General features: G+C 49.3%; 2 protein-coding genes across 11 annotated transcripts in view; one reads left to right on the top strand and one right to left on the bottom strand.

Annotated features, from left to right (window-relative positions):
* Nucleotides 1–3,390, bottom strand: part of LRCH2 (leucine rich repeats and calponin homology domain containing 2) — a 36,173-nt gene extending 32,783 nt beyond the window's left edge. For all 4 annotated transcript variants that reach the window (XM_050310712.1, XM_050310713.1, XM_050310714.1 and 1 more), the window contains exon 1: nt 3,111–3,390. In XM_050310712.1, coding sequence (XP_050166669.1) covers nt 3,111–3,378 — 268 coding nt within the window. In that variant the 5' untranslated portion in view covers nt 3,379–3,390. The remainder of the gene's footprint in view (nt 1–3,110) is intronic.
* A 7,881-nt stretch (nt 3,391–11,271) lies between these two features.
* LOC126637445 (UAP56-interacting factor-like) lies at nt 11,272–23,183 on the top strand. Of its 7 annotated transcripts, none has more exons than XM_050310699.1 (9): nt 11,272–11,388; nt 13,517–13,660; nt 17,208–17,350; nt 18,669–18,793; nt 19,648–19,729; nt 20,152–20,192; nt 20,274–20,348; nt 21,002–21,113; nt 21,877–23,183. In XM_050310699.1, exons 1-9 carry the CDS (start codon nt 11,307–11,309, stop codon nt 21,970–21,972), a joined length of 900 nt encoding a protein of 299 aa, XP_050166656.1. In that variant the 5' UTR covers nt 11,272–11,306; the 3' UTR covers nt 21,973–23,183. The 7 variants fall into 7 exon arrangements, with proteins under 7 accessions (XP_050166656.1, XP_050166655.1, XP_050166654.1 ...); XM_050310698.1 differs by having other exon boundaries at nt 20,149–20,192; XM_050310697.1 differs by having other exon boundaries at nt 19,645–19,729; nt 20,149–20,192.
* Nucleotides 23,184–24,025: the final 842 nt, after the last annotated feature.

Genomic DNA, 24,025 nt, shown 5'->3' with positions numbered 1-24,025 from the left:
GTGGGAACTCTTCCTGCCCTGCCCATGCCAGGAGAGCTGGCTCTGAAGTCACACTGGAAATACACTGGTGTTACTCTTCAGATATGAAGAGGAAGCAGGTGGTGAGAAAGGAGAAACTTCAAAGTTAATCATTAATCTATTTATAGACAATCAGTCACTTACTTATAATTGCTTGGAAGTTCCCTCAGAATTAAAGAGTGGGAATCAGATCTGCTGTGACAAAGCCACAACCAAGGAAGCCTGATGGCTCCACTGCATTAACCAGAGCACACAAATGGTATCTTGAGCTGTCAGTCAAGCACCTTCCACATTTACCCAGTTCATGTTGTAAGAAGTGCTCACTAAGAGAGGGCAAATCACTAATGGCACAGCTTGGCTTAGTTCAGCATGGCAATACAGCACAGGGACCTGCCTTAGAAAAACAAACCAGCAAGCACCCAACTCCCCAGCTAAGCAGACCGTGATTACACTGATGTGATAGACTCAATTACTTAACTGCCAGGGGGCCTAACGTTGCTCACAGAGAGAGAAGCAAAATTCCACATGTTCATAAAATGACTGGAATATTCAAGATACCTCTTGATACCTCAAGGCCTATGATTTTACTTTTTTTTTCCAGAAGTTCATTAACAGCAGCACAAGATCTGTTCGAACAGCCAGAAGACAAATTCAGATAAATAATAAAATAAGGATTTCTTGCATAAAGTGCTGCAAGGACAATTCACATTTAAAAAAAAAAAAAAAAGGAGCTAAACAGTCAGATATGGTCACTGTGCTTTCAGCTCAGCAATAATTTTTGACACATAATTTAAGATGCAAAAAGTATGTCACTGCAATTGCAAATTAAGTATTGGCAAGCCATTACATAAGTTAGATGCAAAATAAAATCCCAAGTTATTTTTGATAAATCAACAGCAGTTGTGCTTCAGCATTGCTGTTGCTGACTTCACTGGTATAAAGGCAGAATATTCTGGGTTTACAGTAACAGATCCTACTGCATAAGGGTTGGCAATAGGGAAAAAAATTTGTTTACATCCAAATTCGTTCTAGGCTGATTTTTTAAATGTTTGTTTCAAGTACCACAAAACCGAAATTCAGAGTCACTGACTTAAAACAGAAAGTGAAACACTATAGAGCTTTGATCCAACCCTCATATCCTACAGCTCAGCCTCAACCTAGAACGTTGTCCCTGGGGATAACTGCTACAAAAATGCCAATAACTACACGACTGTTGCCTTTGAGGCAGCTGCTGATCTCCCATTACGCTCCAGGCCACACTGACACTCTGTTAAGGATGTCCAAGACTCACCAACAGAACACCATTTACCCACCAACCAAAAAATTCTACAGATCAAGTTAAAATAGAAACTACAAATCTTTTGCTTGAAAGCAGCTTTTGAAAAACATCTAAAATTTGTATTTCTCAGGATCTATTCATAAACCAGGGCTACATTTAATCAGGATTGTTATCAGGTGGCACTTGCACAGGCCCACATCAGCTATTTCAGTAGGGAATCCTACAGCAGCAAGCAGTAAAGCTATTTCTGTCAGACTGCCCATAAACACTCTCACACCATTGTTCACAGTAACAATTCCATCCTGAGGCACTGACTGGTCTCTGCTACATCCTAAAACAGAAAGACAAGATCACTGCAGACAGCTCTTACCCAACTGTCAAGATTCAAAATGAAACGACCAAAAACCTTCCAAAATACAAACAGTAATAATTAGAAGCAAACAAAAAATACCGATTCTTGATGCACCCACTTCAGGATACAGAAAACCTTTTTAATAACAGGTTGCCCATATGCCTACAATGCTTCTCCCTTAATGCTCCAGTTATTGAATATTTATACACAGCAGTGACCAATTACATCACTAAACACATTTTATGCTACTACAAGGAAAACTCCAGTTTCTATCATGTCATGGAACCTCTTTTTATTTTAAGGTACCACAGTGGGCAGTCTCCTATTCAAAACAATACACCAGTAATTCATAACTCATCAGGAAAGAAAAGGCCCAAAACAAAACAAAAAAACCTCCAGCATTAATTCACCCAAACAACACTGCAGAAAACCACTACTACTTGTGAACAAAAGACCTTGGCCTCTCAATAATATTTTCTTCTAGCACATTACTCCAAATGATCCATTTTCAGTAAGTAACCCAGCACCAAATAAACCCACGAGCACATCAGCGACGAGCTCGTGGGAAATGCAGCTTTGTTTTCTAAGAGCTGCAGAAAAAAAAGGCCTCCATGTTTCCTTCACCTACAAGCCTGGGTGAATGCCGGCCCACTCACGACATCCAAGCCTTTACCAACACCGTGAACACCCCGAGCTCTCCAGACACACCGCTGGATGCGCACACATCCCTCGCACCCGCGCTTGGAACCATCTTCGCGCTGAGCGGAGGAGAAGGACCGATCCGAAGAGCCCAGGCGATGCAGCTCCACTGCCAGGGGTCCCACAGCCCTGAAGGTACGAACCAACCACAGCACGGAGCTCTGGTTCCCCGGAGCGCCAATAAAGAGCTCCATTCACTTTGCACACCCTGCTCGGGGCACAAACACACACACACACAGAGCCCTGTGCCTTCACACACACAGACAGAGCCTCTCGCTGCTGGGGCTCTTCGTCCCCCTCCTCCCCAGGAGCCCCCGCTCCGCTGGCCCAGAGCAGAGCACCGGGTGTCCCCGCTCAGAGCCCGGAGCTGCAGGGACGCTCCCCCGAGACACCCACGGCAGAACCGCCCCCAGTGTGCGCAGGGGGAGCCCCCACCACTGCAGCCCCACATCCTGCAGACCCCCGTCCCGCTGCCTCCAGGGAGAGCCCCCCCCCAAAACGTGGGGCCTCCCCACTGACCCCCCTGCCCTCACACAGCGGGACCAAGGCTCCTCACCCGGAGCAGCCGCTCCCTCGTCACCCCCCCAGCTGCTCCCGCAGTCCCCGCAGGGCTGCCCTGTCACCACAGGGACCCCTTCGCTGCAGCCCCCGCAGCGGGGCCCGCACCCCCCACCGCCCGTCCCCGGCCGCCACAGCGGGGACGCGCCCCCGCCCCGCACGGCCCCCGCAGCCCCATCCCCGCCACAGCCGCAGCCCCCTCACCCGCTTGCGTGGTGTCGCTCAGGTCGCAGCCGCTGCCGGGGAAGTCGCGCAGCTTCCTCCCGCTGAGGCAGAGGATGCCCGAGCTGCCCGCCTCCTCCAGGGCCCGCTCCAGGCTGCGCACCGTGTGCGGCTGCGGCAGGGCGGCCGCGCCCCAGTGTGGCCCGGCCGAGAAGGAGAGGGTGAGGTGGCCGGGGATGCCCAGCCCCGCCGCGCCGCTCCCGCCGCCGTTCCCGTTGTTGCCGCCGCCGCCCCCCTGCCCGGCCGCCATCTTGACCGGCCCCTCCACAACAACGGCCGGGGCCGCCCCGCCGCCGCCGCGCACGCGCCAAGGGGCCCGCGGGGGGCGCCGCGCGCGGGGAGGGCGGGGCTTCCGAGCGCCCCTCGGTCGCTCCCACCAATCCGCGGCGGCGCCGGGGAGAGGGGCGTGGCCTCCCCGAGGCGGTGCCCGGGGGGCCGCGAGGGGGCGCTGCCGGCGCTGAGGGAGCGGGGCGGGAGCGGAGATGGGGGGATCCCGGGGACGGGAAAATCCCGGGAACTCGGGGGTCCCGCAGCCGGGCCGGGCGTTCAGAGGGGTTCAGAGGGGTTCAGCCGGGCTCAGAGGCGACAGAACATGGAAAACACTCGCTGGGCAGCCCCAACGCCGGTGGGAGCGCGTCCCTGCCCGGCCCGGGGCGGATCGGCTGCGCCCCCTCCCTGAGGCACCGCTCAGGTTTGGGGTCGGGTCTGCGGCACCGCTGATCCCCCGGCCGCTCCTCACCCTAAGATCTCCTGCGCCAGGTGCATCACACCATCCATCGCTTCTGCCTTGAAAGCCCGTAAGGACAGCGCCGGCCAGGGATCCCCGCTGGCGGCAGGGAAAATACAGCCAGGAGTCGTCCATGGCAGAACAAAGGGAATGGGAGTGCGGGGGTCACCCTGAAATGGGTTAGGGAACACTCGCAAAAACCTCAGAGACGCGAATGCTTGTGACTCAGAATGTGAAAGGGAAGTGGTGAGGCGTAAATCAGGAGCTGGTTGCAATGTCCGGGGCCCAGTTACGTGAAGAAAATGCTACACGACTGCTGGAACACCATATGGATGGATAATTGCCTTTGTTACCATGTAATCTGTACGTGTTAGGTGCTACATACTTATCTGTGAAAAATTACTCTCGAGGCACGATTAGGACATGCTGAAGAAAGGCTCACAGACCCACTTTTTCATGGAATTGCTCTGGGTTTGATAAGCAGAATCTGCCTTTATGGCTTCATCCTCCTGAAGTCCCTGAATTCTTGAGTTGTTTTGTGGTTTGGGTTTTTTTGCATGCATATATCATGCCTAATTCTGGGGATCTAAGAGAAATTCTGTCTATAAGCAGTATGGAAGAGACTGCCCTTCAGTCAGCAACATGCCAGTGAGAGACAGCTGAGCCATTATCAGTCGAAAGAGGAACAGCCCTGAAATATTGTGTTGGGGGATGTCTGGCTGAAATTCCGTAGAATCAAACGAGCCAGGATCAGTAAGAATGTACTAAAGAATGAAGGGTTCAATCCATCGATGCAGTGTTGGATGGACTTTGGGATCACCATGTCACAGCAAACAGATTCCCCTTCCTTTGTGCAAAGTGCAGGTGTGGTGGGGAAAGGGCTCCCATTGTCACCTGCAAATACTGTGGCTGTCTGCTTCCTCTAACCTTGGCTACGTGTACGGGCTGTGGGATTCAAGCTTACAGATAACTACCAATCAGTCTGCCTGGGCCAGAGCTTCTGCTCTTGCCCTGAAAAATCTGATTGTTCCTTGGATTCACAGCAAGAAAATCAGACAAACCTCTATAAACACTGCTGAGTGCTGCCCTCGGTTGAGGTTCCAGCCAGAGAGGGTGGAGGGTGAATAAACCCAGACTGGTGTCGGGCCAAGTGTGTAGGATGATTTTGCCTGCAGACATGGAGCAGGAGGTACAGTGCCTCTGCAGCTGGCAGGAGTGAGGCAGAGCAGCAGCCAGGACCAGCTCCAGCATCTAAATTCTACTAAATGTTAGAACCAGTTGCTCTGAGTTTCCAAAGCGGGTGTCTTGGCACAGGGCCAGCTCAGAGCTGCAGATTTGCTGTCCTCCCTCTCAGCCACATCACTCAGCCACTCGCTCTTCAGAGCACAAGTTGGACAGGGAAAGGGGCTCAGCTCTCTTTGGGTGAAACAGGCCCGACAAATTGTCAGAAGAAGACTCAAAACACCATTTTGTCACGCTGGAGTCCTCAGGTACGAGAGGACCTTTTTATCTTCAACCAAATGCTCATTGTGCCTGCAGGTGCTCGTACTAAGGAGCAAACCCAGCTTGCTCAGTCTGCTCAGACACACGTTCACATCTTCAGAGGCACTGGAGTGTCCCCTACAACAGCCTGGGAGCAACGTCTGAGGCTTTTCCTAACAGCTAACCAAAAATCCCCAATTTGCAAACTGTCTGGAGCAAATTGCTGCTCACTCGGGCAAAAGCTTGAAAACTGACTGCACGTTCCTGTGGTGGAGCAGATTTACCTGTGGGGGTCATTTATCACCTCCAATAGCTGCAGAATCAGAACAGATGTCTGGACCACTAAAGTCTAATTACTTTTATTTATACGGGATTTCACAGCCTTTCAACAGTTCTTTCTCCCCATGCCCCCCTTTTTTGTAATTTCACCAGCAAAACCAGAGTCACTAGTCTAGGGGCAGAAGGCTTCCCAAAACAACCTTCCTGGCATAATAAGCAGTAAGCCAGAGCTGTTTCATCCCTCAGTTTCTCCCATATAACAGAGATGGTTGCATTTTCTTCTTTATTATGGCAGTTAAGATGCATACAGGAAGAGGTGGAAATGCTCAGATGTTGTCAGGAGACTGCACAAGACAAAGGTGTTTTCTTGGTTCCATGCCAGACAGAGCCGATGCTTCAGGAGTTTGAACATTTCTGAAAATCCCACACTTCCATGAACAGCTTCCACTTTGAAAGTCTTTGTGGTTACCCATATCTGCTCCAGACGAGAGAAAACCTCATAAAGATATGACATCAGCAGGCTTTTACAGCTCATGTTAATGCCTGGAGGAATGAGATCTAGATCAGGCTTTGATCTGTCTAATTTCCAGTGGGGAGTGCAAGATGTGGTTGCTCACAAGCCTTGCAAGGACGGTTGGCCCAAGCCACGCTCAGAGCAAGTGTGAGTGAGAGCTGCGTGCCCGTCCTGCTGCTCTGCCTGTGCTGCTCCCACAGCTCTTGTCACCCCTGCTCAGCATCACTGCTCACAGCTCCAGATGTCCCCAGAGCACTGCCTTCTGGAGGGAGCCACAGAGGCCCATCTGTGCTGGAAAGGTCGGTGTAATATTGATTGTGACAGAGGGGAAGCGAGAGTGGAGCCCCTGATCTCTCCCCGCTGCCTTCGACAGCCGGCAGCGTGTGCTGCAGGCTGTGTCCCAGGGCAGGGCAGGGCAGGGCGTGGGAAGGACATCAGAGCACAGTGATACAGCTGAGGTGCCGCCCAGGGTGTTGTGCAGGGTGATGTTCCCTCGACACGCCCACACAAGCTCCGGGCACCTGAGGCCAAGCAACAGGGATTGTGGAAAGCACACAGACCCCTGAAGCTTTCGGTGTTCCTGAGGTAAGCACTCAAGCTGAACACACAGCAGGGCTTTTGCAGTCTAGATTGCCATTTACTTTGAGAAATTAAATCCTCCTGAGATGTCAGCACTGACATTTTTTGCATCCTCTGGAGATTTTCTTGCTTTAAGCAATTAAACCCTAGAGTTTTCCTGTTGTTCTTGATGTGCTTCTCTATGAGTAGCCTCAGTCCTCCTCCGTGGGTGAGGTACTGAGATAACACAGTCACTGTTACTTCAACACTCCCAGGATCCTGGTGCCATCTCCTTGATGCCTCTTCAATTCCTTTGCACTTACTTTGCATGTCACTGCATGCTCTATTCCTCATGGATACTGCTTTTTTTCTTCAAGACCTGCCAGTGTCCACAGCTTCCCACAGGCAGTTAAAATAATCTCCAAATACCCGGATTCAAGGTTCATACTAAAGTGGCATCATCTGGCTCACTTTGAAAGCAAAGCAAGAAAACTATACATATATTCCTAATTAGGTCAAGAAGCAAATGACACCCTGTCCATGCTAAAGGGCAGTCATTTATCTGAAATTTTAAACAGCTAGAAATAGCTCAAAATACTCCAGCTTCTGATGCTTGAATAGAAGAGAAGCAAGCAGCATTCTGTTCAGCTGCTTTGGGGAGCAACATCTGTTCTCAACAGTCTTTTTGTACAGACCACAACAAGAGATCACATCCATTAATGGGAAGATTCCTGGTACCTTTCCCGCTGGGAGCATCTATTCATTGCATAGCAAGCAATGCTTCTCTGAGCACCAGAAAATACAGTTCTAAAGGCAGGGGGGAGGACAGCACCTCCCCTCAAGCATGTCAAGCACCACCTATTCCAACTACATGCACTGGAAATAACTCCTTGTGGTGCTGCAGAGGCCTTTGTCCTTTACTGGATCATTCTGGTCTGATTTCAAACAGGATTTGTCCATTTATTCCATTTTGAATAACTTGTTTGCTGTGCAGTACCACACTTGCCTTGCTTGTTTTTTGGTGAGCTTAGAAATGTAGCCCTTTCAGTGGAAGTTTAATATTGAGGGAGTTCTAAAAGCAGCATGAACTGGAACTACTCCACGACAGCAAGCAGCATGTGGTGTACCTGTGGATCTTCATTTACTGGTTATATTTACAGATTGCACTGAAGCTACCAACTCCCTGTCATCCTGTACACATGGATTTTTATGGGATGACTTTGGGGACTTTCTGCACAGTCCAGAGGTACAGAGGTACTTATGGGTATCGTAAGAGTAGTTTCACATGAGATTGCAATTTCAATGCACATACAGAGAGACAGAAAACGCCAGCACCACTTTAAATACCTTGCAGTTTTACCATAGGCAGGCTGCACGTGCTAAATGTGTAAGAAGCCAAGCATGGAATTGGTCATTATCTGTGGCTGAGCAGTTGTTTTCTCTGAGCAGAGCTCAAGGACGTGTGCACCTCAGCCACTTCATATCATCCAGTCAGAACTTCTGCATAAAAACTGAACTATCATTCATCAGTGTAGCTCATTCTGGGAATTGGTAAAATAAAGAAATACTTTTCTTCAGAAAGCCCAAAGAAGAGTTTTGTTTTCTTTCATCTCTAGAAGGTGATTTTCAAGTGGTGACATATGGTTAAAAGACCATGTTCAGCATCTAACAATAAAACACAAGTTCTTTTTAGTGGTGGTTCACCAGTTTTGGAGCAAACTATCGAAGCTGTGCTGCTACCAGTGTGGCTCCTGAAGAGCTGATGGGCCTGTGGTTCTCACAAATTAAAAGGCCTAAACACCCCCCTTGTGGGCAAAATCCAGAGTGTCATAGAAGTGATCAGAATTCTGGCCCGTTGAAATAAGCACTTGTTTGTGCTTTGAGCAAGTCTGGGAGAGGCTGGAGAGCTTCCATGCCCTCAGATACAGGTGTGTACATGCAGATGCTAAATCTTTCCTTGATACATATTCCTACAGCCACCCAGCCTTAGTTTCCAAGAAAAAACATTTATTAGCAGTCAAGTCATGTAGTTTTGGGTGGATTTCACTGAAAGAGAATGGTCACATATTTTGCAATTTTGCATTAAATAACTGTGATTTGAGGTACCCCTGAGAACAACAAAGTGGCCAGCGTTAATTTTTAGATCATGGTGTAAGATTTATCGCAACAACAAATCATCACAAGTTATTTAACATGTAGAAGATTGACTAAATCTACTGAGAGGCTGAGAAAACATTTCAGATGATACAAGTGTTGGATCGCTGACAGGTGTTCACTTCTCCCACTGAGTTCTATTTTTATTTAGTTTCAGCTAAAAACCTTCTGGGGTTCCTTGGGGTTTCATTATGTGACAAGAAGAGCATCTGATAAATTGAAAGGCCCACTGACCCTAATTAACACTTGCTCTTTGTGAACAAGTTGGTTATGCCTGTGCCTCGCAAGGGGAAGGAATACCTGGCACCTTGGCAGAGGTGCCCCAGTGTTCTTAGAAGGCTCAGTCTGAGGCTTGTTGCCACAGTGAGTCAACACAAATCAGTTCTAGAGGAAAGTGCAATTTTCTCACTGTTCTTCTGCTAATCCTACCTTTCCATTGCGAAAGTCACATTCCTGACATTTGTTTCTTAGGATGCAGACACCTGCAGTCCTCTCCAGTGAAGGGGGATTATGCTTTACAGGAGGTTCTGGCTCTTCAGGCCTTTTCACCAACTCCAGCATGTCACCTACACTGTTAATGTGAGAAATTGCTCAGAACTGAGATAATGGCAGTGCTAAGGACATGCTAAGCAAATGGGACATTTGCCAAGATGTTAAGAGTCAGACTGGCAGTTGAGAGATAACAGAGTACATATCAGCTCATACTTTCCAGATGCAGAAATACGGCTTGGAAAGGTTTTATCTCTGCTTTCAATGCTGTGCACTTGAAGGAAAGCAGCTAATTAAACTTCTCACCTGGTGAAGCAGGGTTTGCAGTAAAAGCTGTATTGTAGTTCTATGAAAAAAAAAATGTCCTTTGAAAATACCTAATATTTTAGAAGCTGGCATTTCTAAATCCTGCCTTTTCCCTTCTTTGATCTCAAATGTTTGTTTCACTAAACGTGATCAAATAAAACACTGCTGGAAAACTCTGAGCCGTTTCTTTCAGGTTTTCTGAAGGTACAAGCATGTAAGATTTTGCAGAAAGCCACGAAACCTTTCATGACACTGTCCCACAGCAGGACCATCTCCAGCTGCTGCCCCGTGAGGAAAGCTGGGTCATTCAGCACAGGGCTGGCCAATACCCAGAGGAGAGTCCAGACCCCTCCTGCAGTCATTCCCTCACAGCTCCTGGCAGCTGTTGCTTCACAGCTCAGGACACTGCCCAGAGTGGGGGCAACAACACCCTCCTTAGTAAGTGCTAGAAAACCACACTGCTATAAACCTCCTCTCACGGTCTGTTGCTAAAGGCTGGGCTTACATGGATACTTCCAGCCCTTTCCCAGCAGCCACAACTTCCCTGGCTGCTCTGGCTAAATTGCTCAGAAATGTTAAGGATGCTCTTTGGAGGAAAGCTCTTGGACTAGGGGGCATTAGAGCCAGGGCTCCCCAGAGAGTATAGCACCCCCAGCACACCTTGCATTTCACACAACATTGCAAAATTGATTGCAGAATCATGACCCTGGTTTTTGACATTTCACATTAAACTGCTTTAATGATCACTCTGCAGTGTCACTGCAAAAGATAGCAGAGGTTATTTGTTAGTCTCTCAACACTGTTCTTTTCTTTCATGAAAGAACACTTTCCTAAACCAACACTTTCTGGAGCACTTGATCTTGCTAAGAGCTTTACACATACCAGGAGGTTCTCTGCCCTCATTGATCTGCATGTAGAAATTTCTTTCCTATTTGAAGTGCACACTGGGAAAAAGAAACTGTCTTGAAAATGTAAAACATCAGGCCATTGTACGAGATTTCTTTGGCCCCTATGTACGTGGTGTGGAAGATTATTCCAGAGCATTTATCACATGGAAACTTCAGAAAAAAGCATGCTCTTCACTTGATGCACAGCAGCCCTTTGGAAGAGCAGGGATTGTTTCCCCATCTCTTTTTTTCCTTTTCATCTGGCTTTAAAAGCAGGAAGATGGTTTAGCTCACAGTTTGCATTCTAATTGTAGAATAGCCCCGGTGCCACAACCAACGCGACACAGAGACTGAAAGATCCCCTGAAGAATCTGACTTTTGTGAAAGACCAGATTCCGAACGGGCGCTTCTTCCTCGAGGCGCTCACAAACAGAGAACATCCCGCACGAACACGAGCCAAGAGTATCTTTGTTTGCGGAGAGCCGCCTTGTTTGCCTTATCTGCAGAACGAGGCGAGGTCACCCAGCCGTTCACATCGCTCAGAAGTAACTGCTTAAATAACGTCTGAGATACATCTGCTGCTGGCCTGCACCCCACAGGGGAAGGGTTCGGGGGCGGGGGAGGAGAAAGGGAAAAGAGAAAGGGAGGAAAGCCGGGGGCGGAGAGAGGGTCGGGCAGGAGGGCCGTGGGGAGCGGGCGGGGGCCGGTGCGGGGCCGGGGCCGCGGCCGCACATTCCGGGCAGGCGCAGTGCGCGGGGCGCAGGCTGAGGCGCTCCGAGCCCATGGAGGCGGCGGGGCCGCTCCCCGCGCCGGGCCCCGCGGCGGGGCCGCAGCCGGGGGCCGAGGAGATCGACATGTCCCTGGGTAGGTGCGGGGGGCGCTGCCGGGGCCGGGCTGAGGGAGCCCGGGGAAGAGGGGGTGGGGGGGCTCCGTGCAGGGAGGGTTGTGCGGGATGGGGCGGGCAGAGAGCGGTGTTGTCTCCCCGCGTCCCCCTCTGGGGATGGCCCCGGGCGGGACGGGGAAGGTGTGTGCGGGATCCCGGCCGCGAACCCCTCTCCGGGCTGCGCTGGCAGCAGCCCCGTAACTCGGAGGGGAGTTGGGGGGGGGGCTCCCGCAAAGCACCCCCGGTGACAGCGGGAGAGGAGCCGCGTCCTCGCCCTGCCGCTATTTATAGCAGCTCGCTCCGATGCTCGCCATTCCTTTGGCACCGGGAATGTGAACTGTGCATAAACAACCGCCCTGTCATGAACTCCCCGGGCCTGGATCCTGACGCACGGACGGGGGATCTTGGTGGATTATCGTGTTGGCGTCTCTGCTGTGGGAGGAAAGTCCACGAGCACCTTTTACTGTTGGGTCAGCTTCCCGACTGAAACCTTGTGTCATTTCTTCCCAGCAACGAGCCATTTGTCAGGAACAGCAGAACATTTTCCGCTGCAAACTCAAACTGATGCCTTGGCTGATGCACCCGTGTTTTAATGGTTCTGTGAAGAGTTATAGCAGCAGTGATTCCCTCATTTTTGATTTACTTTTCTCCCAGGGTGTTGCACAACCTTTTTGCTAATAATTTTTTTTAGAAAAAAATTTTGTGATGGCCCCTTTGCTTTTGCTCCCCTTAGTGCTTCCCTTGGTCAGACCTCCTGTGGTCCAAATCCATATTCCATCCCGAATACAGTTTACTCAGGGTAGAAGAGAGAATTGAAAGACAAGAGCCCTGATGAGGAACTTTTTTCTGACAGGTGCTTCTTCTGTGCTTTCAGATACATTTGGCCTTACTGGAGTTAGCAGTCCCAAAAAACTGCAGGAGTTGCTCTAAAGCTGCCCTCATAGATCTAATTCTGCCTGGAGGTGTAGGTGTACCATAAATGACCTCTCAGGACCCCTTCCAGCCTCTCAGAGTACTCCATTACATCGCTCTGTTGACTCCATCATATTCATAGGCACAAAAGGCAAGGTAACAGCTAACTAAATAACAAAAAAAAAAAATACACTGAAAGCTGACAGACCAGGCACCTGAGCTTTCAGCTCCTCTTGGCTCCCATCAAGCTCTTCCCCGTGCTGTGGCAGCCCACCCTCAGATGCCTGGGGTCACCTCTCTGCAGAGCGTGCCGGGATGCTGTTGATGTGCTTCGGATCAGCCTGTGCCCCAAATCACACATGTCCCAAAGGCACACTTAGCTGAGAACATTAGTGCATTCATCCCGAGAGCATGGCCTGGCCTCTCCCAGCCTGCTCTCTTCCTGGCAGGCTTGAGAGAGAAATCACAAAAGCAGTCACACAGCCTGTTCTTACATCGATTTTAATTTCTATTCTTTGGGCTTTGTATTTATTTGGACTCAGGAGTTTCTTGATAGACAACGGCAAGGGACAAGCGCTGGGGGTGTGATGGTTCGTGGTAAGCACCCACTGAAAGCAAATGGCACTTCTGTCCTTCCACTCCAGTGACACATTCACTGATTCACTGCAGTGATACATTAAGGAGCTGGAGTATCCACTGTCTGGACCTGTTTTTGGGACACTTCATTCATTGCTAAACATTCTGCTTGGGGCTTCACAGATGTGACTTTATTACTTGCTAAGTGTTTTCTGGGAGGTTTGAGGTTAAAAGAAGAAACTGTTGGTTGGAAAGCAGGAATTAATGAAGAGAGGTCCTTTCCCTTTTGCCTTGCCTTTTCGTCAGAACAGCTTGAATTAAGAAGACCCCCTTGATTTCGGCCCAGCTCACTGAGAACTCTGTCCTGCCCATGGTGGGGACGTGCTGGATGGTAGCACATTTGTAAATCATTTGCTGGACTCTAATCTCCAGCCTGCAAAGGCCGAGTAAATTGATCCTATACTTTCTAAGCTAAGCTTAATCTTTTATTGTCTGTCCAGAGTAGCTCACAGAACAGCCAGCTCCATTTTTACGATGGACAGTTGCAAGCACCAAAAGAGGGAATCCCTGTTGGTAGAAAGTGCAGGTTCCATGGAATTCTCCTCTGTCATTTCATTCTAGATGACATCATCAAGCGCCACAGGAAAGAGCAAACAGATTCCAGCACCTCAGGCGACAGCAGGAGCCAGCAGGTCAAGAACAGGAGTTCAGCCTTCGGCTACGGGCGGCCCCGTTATGGCACCTGGAAGCAGAGGAATTTGCAAGGTAGATGGACACTTGAGATGGCAGAGCCCTGCCAGGCTGAAAAGATGCATTTTTTTTTTTTTACAAAATATAGCTCTTAAATCCTTCTGTCTAATTTTTGTGCACGTATGAGATGCACTCAGGCTCTGATTAGGTTTTCTCTCTGCAACAATGGAATATCAGGGCCTTTTCAGAGCATAATTCATCCATTTCTCTCCCTTACACTCTCTCGTGAATTACTAATTTAAAGTGACTTAATATCTATTCTCTATTCCCCCTGGCTTCGCATATTTTAATTATGCCTCTTCCTAATCCTCATTTTCCCAGAGCAGACTTAAATTACCCAAATTACCCCTTCAGTAACTGTATTTGATAGCTCAGTTATTGGACCCAAATTGTCACTTTTGCCAAGCATGCTATTTTTATGGTGAGGTTTTTATAATACTGAACGATCACACACTTTGTTTTGTTCCACTAGTTTTTACCTAGAAACCCAAAGTGATCTGCTGCATGAAATGCCATCTCTTATCATTTTTTTTAATTACTGCTAAATCTCTTCCTTGAAGATTTTAATGACATTTTGCAGCAATGTCTTTGAAATCTTATATTGGAGTGCCAATGGCACATCAGGACAGTGGGATTGCTGGGAGCAATCCTTCTTGTCTCTGATCTTCCTCCCACCCTCATGTTTTTGATTTCCCTCACCTATTGCCTTACCAAGGATCATTGCAGTTCAAAACAGAATGGTGATAATTGTCCTTTGCAAATTGATTTTTTCTGTCAAAACACAGGCCTTTGATATTTCCCACTGAAGTGACTCCTGCATCCAGAATCAAATAAAGCAAACAAAAATTTTTTTTTCCTTATTCCTTAGGTGGCAGAACTTCTGTTCATTTATAGAATTATTTCTGCTAGTTTTAGTATTTCATGGGTTTTCATTGAGTCTGAATTCAGCCCTGCCAAGTGCAGAGACCCACCATGCTGTGTGGTGCTGATGTCAGTAGCAATTTGGGGGAACTCAGCATGCCTGGGAATTGAGCCCATAATTCTTCAGGGGCTCAGTTCACTTCAGTCCCTGCTGAAATGCAGACCCTCCTGGGCTGAGATAACCATTTATCAAAATGACAATCAGAGGAACCCAGCACTGTAATGACAGGAGAGAGAAGAGTATTATGCTGATTAAACCAGCCAGCAAAGTGCTGTTATACCTCCTGGAATATGGATTAAACCATCTCCCCAGTGGGGGGAAAAGATGATTTTTAATGACGGGAAATTTGAATTTCAAATCTCCTTGGAAAAAGAGTCAGCCAGACATAGGGACTTCTCCCCACACTGGAGTGGCTGAGCAGAGGTGCCTCTTGGCCAACCCAGGTGTGTTCAGCACCAGGCTCTGAGTGTGCACCCAGTCATGGGGGTTGTCAGGGAGTTTCTCTCCCACTGCTGATGCTGTGGGGTTTTATTCAAATGTTCTTTCATTATTACATACCTGCCAGACTTTTTGCAGAGATGGAGCCTCCCGTGTGTCACACTTCAGGACACACATGGCAGACTTGCCTTGATCCCCAGCTGGTGTACACGGGGTTCCCCTCAGAGGCTGATGGCTCTGTCATGAGTTATTTATGTTGGCTGAGGTGTGCCTGAGTGCACTGCTGAGCAGAGGCTCTCTAATAGGAACAGACTGACAGGGGCATGATTTTCTAGCCAGGGCTGCCTTCTGCAGCAGTCCCTCCCATTGCCCTGATGGAATACCCAGGAAAGGCAGCTGAGCTCAGTCTCTTGCTGTGGAGGATATGCCCTCTGCAGGTGGCAGGAGGGCTCTGTGGCAAGGCTTGGTGGCCTGCAGGAGAGCAGTCTGGTAAATAGGCAAGAGAATGGGGCAAGCCCAGGGTGGTGGTTGAAGAGAATAAAACAGGCAGAAACAAACTGGGGGGGGGGACAGAAGCAGGAGGAAAAATCAAAGGACAGTTAAACACAGCAAGTCCACATCTGGTCAAGAAGAAACAGTTTGCCAAAATTCAGTGTTTGTAAAGAGAGGAACATTTACACACCTGCACTTTTGCAGTGAGAGGGTGTCTCCTGCAGAGGAAATAACTACTGGCCCCACAGAACCTCACTGCACATGTGTGTGTGTGCTCTTAAAGCATCTGCAGCCGTACAGCACAAAGCACCCCAACGTGCTGTTTGGGAGCTGCTTCCCACGGGCATGCCCTGGTGCCCTTCTGATTTACACCCTGGGGCTGGAGCCTTCAGTCATCACTGTGGTGGTGACACTGCTGCCTCAGGACACTTCATTTCTAACTGCTCCAAGTCAGTATAAATTGCTGTGATGCAGCAATCAGTGGTGTAAGATGCAGCCAACTGCTCTGTGGTCGGTGCCAGTGAGGTTCTGCTCCATGGTCCAGGATTTGAGTGCACTCTCACTGCCCTCTGCCCTGCACAGCTTTGTGCCTGGTTTATACACCCCTGAGTACATGTGCACATCTCACTGGTGTAGAGACTGCTGGGGGGAAAGAGCTAAGAACGGAAGGTTTGCAAACCAAGCTCCCTGGCCTGGGTACAGAGGAGATCGAAACGCAGCCTGGTGGTAAACTCTGCATGCACAAAACCCTCGATGCACTGTGTGAACCTGTGACCATCTAATGTTGGGCCAAACTTAACAGAGCAGCATCTCTGCTCATGTGCCTCTGCCCAGGTGTTGCTTCAGGGATCTACTGATCCCCCTGGTTAGCGAGGTGATGGAAATAAATTCCCTGTTTGCATTTTGGCTGCGATGTTTGTGGTTGTTCTGGCTGCCCGCCTGTGTCAGCTCACAGGGCGACTCAGAAACTTTCTGTTTCGTTCTGACTGCAGAAGTTCATCACGTGGAGTGATTAGGCTTGAAAGCACTGTGCCTTGGTCTGGCAGAGTGCTTTCCTCTCCCTCAATGCTTCAGCACACTTCAAAATCACCAACAGGCTTAGGGGGAAAGGTTAAACGAGGACGGACGCTGGGTGTGGATGTATTGTGCCAGTACGTAAAACAGCAGCAGCAGGTGTCCTCTTCAACAGGTGCAGGAAGCTAAAAGAAAATAAATATATATATAAAAATCATGGTTCAGTGTTCACTTACCAGCTGCTGTAATGTGGGCTCTCAGAGCTATTCCAGGCTGCTGTGGGGTTGGCTCCCGGATGCTCGAGTCACTCGTGAATCTGTATCAAAAGGCTTTTTCTGTTTTGTAGTTAATTCACAGCAAAGGGAGCTCTGATGACAGATTGACAGGTCTCCTGATGTGGGTGTTCCTGCCTTTATGAAGAATCAGAATTGTGGAAAGCTTTTCTCTTCTCTGTTCTTTCACATCAAATAACGTGTGTGTCAGTCCTACACAGAATAAGAATGTTAGGGAGACATTGGAAAGATTGATTATTTAATATTTTTTGGAAAGAGTTAATGTGATTCTTGCACCACTATTTGTATAGATACCGCTGTGTTGTAATTAAATTGACCTTGTAATCCATTTGCAAAACTGTAATCATAAATCAAATTTTGAGAGACACTAAAATAATAGTTTGTTTTTGGGTTTTTTTCGTAGGACCTAACCGTTTCAGAAGAGGGTTTGGACAGCAACAATACAATAAGAGACAGTTCAGGAATATTTTGCCTGGTCGCAAGAGAAGAGCAGCTGCTGCCTTCAGTGGAGTGAGCCCTTTAAATCGCCAGGCATCAGCTCAGGAGGTAGGGGAATAAGGAAGGGACAGCTTTTCCCAAATGTCATGTAGAAATCTGCTTGATTTTATGAACCTGGATCACCCCAAAGAACAATTTACATAAAAAGGTACAGGCACCATCTTTTATATGCCTGTGCACAGCATTTGTATGCATAGAGGAGTGCAGACATACATGCATATGGAACAGCAATTTCCAGTTGGTTTTATAAGCTTCTCACTTAGCATAATTTTACTGATCAGTTCCCCTGGGTTTTGCAAAAAAAAAAAGATTTTTTTTAAAAATTGGTCTTAAAAGATTTAAAAATATTTCCATACAAATGAATTCCACGGGATCTCATCTTACTATTACTGTTTAAAGGAGGTATATTAAGATCCATTCTTTTTTCTCCACCCAGAGCCAAAGGAAAGTCAAAGGAAAGACTGTTGGTCACTTATCAGGTGACTTTGGTTCAGAGACATGCTTTCCACCAACAAGTGGGCAATCCCCACAAGACAGAATGATTCCTGTGGCAGATAGGCCTCCTGAGAGGCAATTGGTTTCTTCTGCACCGATGGAAATCCACTCCTGTAGCAGGCCATGGGTGCTCAGTAAGCTTTTCAAAAAAACCCAAGTGCTGAACATGATGGCACATTTTAGTGGCTGTGTCCTGGGGGTATAAATGAGAGAGCCCTAAGCTAAGCAGGCATGTGCCAGGAGTGTGGTTATTCCTGAAGATAAAGACCAGGATGACTCAGATATTGAGCGTGGCTGGGTATTTACAGAAAGTAATCAGCAGTTGCTAGGGAGCCATAATTCTACAGTAGCTTCCACTTTGCAGAAATAAACGAAGGAGGAAGGATATGGAAACACAGCTGAGCAGAGAGTAAGAGTGATGGTGGTTGTTCCAGAGACATAAATGGGCTGGAGCCTGGGGCAGTTTGTGTTGGAACTGCAGGAGGACAGACACTGCTGAGGGGCCTTCTGATGTGCTCCATGCTTCAGGACATGGCCTGGGCACTGGATGTGCCTAAACAAGAAAGAGGTGATGAGCAAAAGGAAACCTGAGCACGGCTCTAATGCTCAGCCTCTGCGAGATTTGCTCTCCATGGACTGATTGTTTGTTTGTTTGTTTGTTTGTTTTTAATTTCTGCACCGTTAGAACAGAACACTCTTCCTGGCACTTGTAGTTCCATGCCCAGGAAGGAGGCACACAGAGTGAGTGACTGTGCACAGCAGTGTGTGCTGAGTCAGGCACAGCAGCCAGTGGAGAGAGGACAGTTGGCTGCTGTCACCCTGTTCGTGTACTGAGACTGTGGCAACTGCTGAGCTCTCACCAATCTTTCAGGGCAACAAGAACAGCAGTGCTTTTGCCAAAAGCAGCAGTGGACAGCAGGAGGAACAGCCACAGACATCTCCAGGCCCCAAGAGATTCAGAGCAGATGCTGCCAGCACCCACACCCCAGGGAAAAGGTAAAAAAAAAAATCTTTGGTAACACTGGGGTTTTTTTCTTTTCAGGAATTCCCCCTGCAGCTCATGGGTTTCTGCTTTTGTTGTGTGCCAACTGGAAGTGGCTACAGACACGTGCTTGTGCAGCACGAGAAAAATACCCCTGGAAAGCACCTGGAAAGAAAACAGTGAAAAAAGTTAATAGTTCATAGCTAATAATGCAGATATTAGATCTGTCATTTCATTTTAGGAAGCATGGAAAATGAGACCCTGCTATTTTTATTGAACTTTTCCTCTGTCGCCTTGGGGAACACTTTTGAAGGATGAAGGGTGAAACAGCATTTATTTTCATAAAGGCAGGAAATACAGATTCCAGTCATAAGGGATAGGCAGAGAGAGGAAGTCTGTCCCAGTGAGGGGCTGCAGGAGCAGACTCTGTGCCCAGGAGCTGCCAGGAAGGCAGGTTGCTGGGCACTGGGCACTGCCTTGGTGCCTGTCTCATCAGGATCCTTGTGTTCTCCGAGCTGGAAAGGAGATCCTGTCTTTCTCTGCTCTGAGCAGAGTAGGAACTGAAGGATATCCAGAGGTCCCTTCTGACCTGATTTTTTCTCCTATTTTCTTCTATGATTTTTTATTTTATTTTATTTTTCATGAGCAGAGTTCAGAACACACAAGCTCATTTGAGCAGAAAACCAAGTTCCTCTGAAATCCTTCGCTGGCAGAAAAGCCTGTTGGGCTGAACTGGGTAACACACAGCCTCATTTGCTTCTTACACTGCTTTTTAAGACCAGCTTGGGTTAGGTATTTTGGCATTAAACTTTAGGGGAGACCTGGCATCATCTTCACCTCTGTCCTTTTCTCTCTCCTCTACCAACAGGCCTTTCCGGCTGAACAGGGGGCCAGCGTTCCAGCAGAAGCGGGCGCAGCAGTGGTTCTCCAGAGCCCGCTTCCAGAGAGGGGTCAGTATCCAGACATTTCTTCTGCAGCCTGCTGGGAGTGACAAGCCTTCAGTTTTACCAGCCCAGTTGTATCTCTGCTTCCAAAAGTAAAGAGGGATGGATCACTTAAACTGCAGATATTGCTAGGGAAGTATTTGCAGGACGATTTTTAATGCGGCTTAATATTCTGGCAGCTGGAAGGTAAATCCTGGGAGGGTGGCAAAAAATAAACCCTTGTGGTTTGTAGAGCAGCACAAACAGGGCAAAGTAAAGCCACCCCATACAGATCACTGTGACAGCAGGAAACCCCAAATTAGCAAATTTCTTGACAACTTGCAAGGAAGGAGCTCTTCAGATACACCAAATGAAATCCAGGAAGAGATATAATTGTTTCTGAGAGCTAATTCTTTCAGTAATTTTTTAAAAAATGTATTTCACAGCAGATGGATGCTCAAGGACAAGGAAAACCGCCAAGGATGAGAAGGTAATTGGTGAACAAAGGCACAATGCAAACACGACGTGCTCTTTCACGCTTGAAGCTGGATAAATCTCCCTGTCTCGGCAGGTGGCAAGTGAAACCCAGCCCGGGAGCAATTCTGACGGTTTCTGTGGTTAATCCCCAGGCGGGCCAGAGCAGCGGGTAAGTAAATGACGTGATTTGTTGGGGTGGGAGCCCTACAAAAGCCATTGCAAATCCCTTTAGCTTTATTGCAGCTTCACTTCTGTAAATGAGTGTACAACGGTTCAGACCCAAAATGGTTAGCAAATGATGTCTGGTTCCCTCCCCTATCTGAAGGAGATAAAGATCTCCTGTGTTTACCTGTAATTACACGGTAATTTGTAATTACCGTGCTGCTCCTTTGTTATGGAGAAATGGAAGCTCTGGAGCACAGGGGAGGTGTCAGGCTGGCTATGCTCCTCGTGGGCTGTCAGGGAAATGCTGTGTAAGAGGAACACAGAAGCTGGAAGGGAACAGATTCAGGGCTGAGCTGGTGCAGCTGCAGGACCCAGCACCCAGGTGGGGGCAGAGAGGAGGGTGGGCGAGTGCACTGTGCATGTCCTGGGTGCAGAGATCACCCCACGATAGCCTGGACGTGACACCGTCCCCAGTGCTGGCTCTCTGCCTGCACAGCAGCCCTCCTGGCAGCCTTTTGACTCTGCCAGGGGTCAGACATGCCCTGGGTGGGACGTATGGGGTGTGCAGGTGTCTCCTTCACTCCGTGCTGGTTTGCAGAGCGTAGGGAGGGAGCTGCCTCAGCACCCAGCGTGACTGCAGGTCTGTGCTCTCCCCAGGCCCGGATCCAAGCGCCCGTTCCTGCGAAGCCAGAGGCCCCCAGCGCGGGTGACCAAGCCCCAGCCCAAGGGGGTGATGCTGAGATTCAACTTCCGTGCCATGGCCAACCAGGTAGAGGATTGTCGACGGCACAGGCGGCACCTGGCACCCTGCAGCAGCCCTGCCACTAAGCTGTTAACACCACGCTCAGGTTTCTGGGGCTGCCAGCTGGGTTTGTCTAACACAGCCCGGGAGGAGAGCCCTGTAGCCCTGTGGGCCAGGTTATTGGCAAAACTGAAGGCGCTCGAGAAGACTGTTGAGCAACTACAGACTCAGCCCAATTTTTCCCATTCTGTTGGTCTGCCTTGCAAGGCCTGTCCATGTGCTTGCTCAGAGCGGGGAGATCCTGCTGGTGGGTGATCCTGGCCAGGGGGGACTGATTCAGTGTCGGTGCTCCCCACTCCTCAGAGACACATGGCACTTCTGGGCTTTGCTCGCTCTTTGCTTGGGTGACCTTCTTGGGTGCCCCGTTTCACACTGGAGTTTGGTCCAAGAGCCCTGGGGCAGCTGAGAAATCCTGCTCCGCCTTCTTCGTTGCCGGCGTTTCTTGTCTGGACGGTTTGGTTTCCCCTGATGCCTTGTGCTCCAGTGCCATCTGCTTGCTCCTGCTCTTGCCGAGGACGCCCGGTGTCCCGGGGCTGGGAGCTGCTTGGAGGTTTTCCAGCCGCACACAGTCTGTCGAGCTCCTTGTCCCCGTGTGTGCTGCGTGGTTTAATTGACTAACCGGCTGTGAAACACCGTCCTGACTGATGGGCTCTAATCAATACCCCGCTACAAGCTGGGCTGTGCTTTGTCACCAGACGTGGGACTGACTCGCTCTCCCTTTCCCCTGCAGACCAGCCTGACGCTGGATGAGAGGTTCTCTGGTCTGAGGAATAAGAGGCGCTTTACAGCAGCCAGGAGCGCCGGACGGACGGTCACCATGCCCTAGGACGGTCACCATGCCCTAGGACGGTCACCATGCCCTAGGACGGCGTGCTCGTCACAGGGACTGCCCCCAGCAGTGCAGGCCCTGGCAGGGGCTCAATAAAAGTCGCTAGATTCCCTTTGAGATAGCTGATTTGGCAATGTGCCGTCTCCTTCCTTACACCCACAGTGAACGAGCGATGGAGGGCAGGGACAAGGCAGGGTGAGAGCTGGGGCCAGAGCACAGGGCAGGTGGGACATGAGTGGGGTGGTGGAAGTGTGTGAGCGGAGATGGATTTGCTGGCAGAGCTCTGCTGGGGAGCCGTAGGGCTGGCACCATCCCTGTCCTGCCAGGGCACCCTGTGCTGACCAGGGTGACTCTTGCAAGTGGGAGGGGGTGCCAGTTCCAGGCCATACCCATGGAGCCTTCCCTGTGTTGTCCCGTGGGTGGGACAAGGCTGAGGATGCTGTGCCCGCCCACATGGGAGAACAGGAGCAGAGCATGTGTGGACCTGAGGGATGTGCCCCAGCAGTGGCACCAGTGGGGATGCTCCAGCAATCCCCAGCATCCACCCAACTGCCCCATTTGTTGTGCTTGCAGGCATCCCTGCCCAGAGGTTTGCAGTGTAAGACCCTCCACCCTGAAAATGTCTCGCTTCGCCCTGACAGTCAGGCCTGAGCACCTTGCATTTCTCTGTGGGTTGCTGTGCTGCTCTGACTGCTGCTGCTGGCCCAGTTGTGGGGGCAGGGTGAGGTGTGCTGTGCCTGCTGCTGGTGTGACTGTCCTCAGCACGGAGCACAGACAGGCTGCCCCAGCCCAAATCAGGTTCTCCAGTGCTGCAGTGCATTAGGGTTTTTGTAGTTGCAGCTCCACCCATGCTCAAAGCACTGGCATAATCAAACGAGCAGCAGCACTCTGATAGACTCTCAGATGTTAATGAGCTGGGTTTAGACATTTGTTAACAAAGCCCTGCACCAACCCTGAGTAACAGATCCATTCTCCACCCACTGCTGGAACTCAGCAGTGAAAGTGCTGGACACAGCCTGTTACTGGGCTCTAAGCTGTACCTACAAAAGGAAATATTTGATAGACTGCATTACATTTTACACCGAGCATCTTTAACAAGAGACTGGACTGGGCGTTGTTTTTACAGGAATGTGTGAAATGTTGTTAGTTGACGAAGCAGTGATGTACGAGTCCAGTGCACTGAATAAAAACTAACTTGTCAAATGTCACCTCCAGTTATTTCCCTTCCTTCAACAGGCTATTGGGGCAAGTTCAGCCTCTCAGAGTGACACTGTGAGGCACAGTATGTGCATGGGCTGGTGCTTTGGGGGAAGCTGTGGTCCCCATCAGTGCCCACCCACAGGCACTGCCACCAGTGGGGCACTGACCTGGCCATGCAGGCACTTTGCTGCTTGCAAAGCTGGCTCCAAAGCAGTGTGAGGTGTTCAATACATACATTTTCTAAAATCTTTGCTGTGATCTCTTTTGCTTTGAACACTATTGACAAAATTATCAGAGCTATCCTGGTTCTGAGTGTGCTCAAAATGCAACAAACACAGCCTGACTCCCAGGTTAATGAACTCCAGAGGAGATCTCACCCCTGCATGCAGACAATCTGTGTGTCATGCGAGATGACAAGAAACACAGTCACAAACAGTAGTACCCCTGATTGCAGTTGCTTCTTGGCTATAAATACGGCCAAAAGCTGGTAGACTTGTTAGGAAAACCTGAGCACTTGTTCAACCAGGTTGTAAAGGGCTGCAGCAGTTCAGTCCTCAAAGAACAGCTGAGTGTTCAGCACCCTCTTGCTGTTCAGAGCACACCCTGATTCTACTCTGAAGAGAGATTTTTCAACAGTCTGTACCTTACAATTTTTTAAGCACTCCTTAAATTAAAATTGAGGGCTCAAGTGATAAAAACTACACTTTTTTCCTAGTTTGAGTCCCGTGCAGGGCTGGGTGACTTTGCACTTTGCACATACAGCAGAAGACAGAACAGTCTTTGCACTGAATTTGTAAGTAGCCAAACAAGTAAGCAGCCAACATATAAGTAGCCAACAATCATGCTAAAA

Source organism: Myiozetetes cayanensis, unplaced genomic scaffold, assembly GCF_022539395.1.
Source record: "Myiozetetes cayanensis isolate MyiCay16 unplaced genomic scaffold, myiCay2020 scf15, whole genome shotgun sequence".
In the NCBI taxonomy this organism is placed as follows: Eukaryota; Metazoa; Chordata; class Aves; order Passeriformes; family Tyrannidae; genus Myiozetetes; species Myiozetetes cayanensis.
The sequence above is the reverse complement of the archived record's forward strand: the minus strand, read 5'-3'. Positions and strand labels throughout refer to the sequence as shown.

Bases quoted from the DNA above. Each gene is read 5' to 3' on its own strand.
- LOC126637445 (XM_050310693.1), top strand. From the start codon at position 11,307: ATGGAGGCGGCGGGGCCGCTCCCCGCGCCGGGCCCCGCGGCGGGGCCG. The intron at 11,389-13,516 runs GTAGGTGCGGGG...ATTTCATTCTAG, and splicing joins GGAGATCGACATGTCCCTGG to ATGACATCATCAAGCGCCAC. The intron at 18,794-19,644 runs GTAAAAAAAAAA...CTCCTCTACCAA, and splicing joins ACCCACACCCCAGGGAAAAG to CAGGCCTTTCCGGCTGAACA.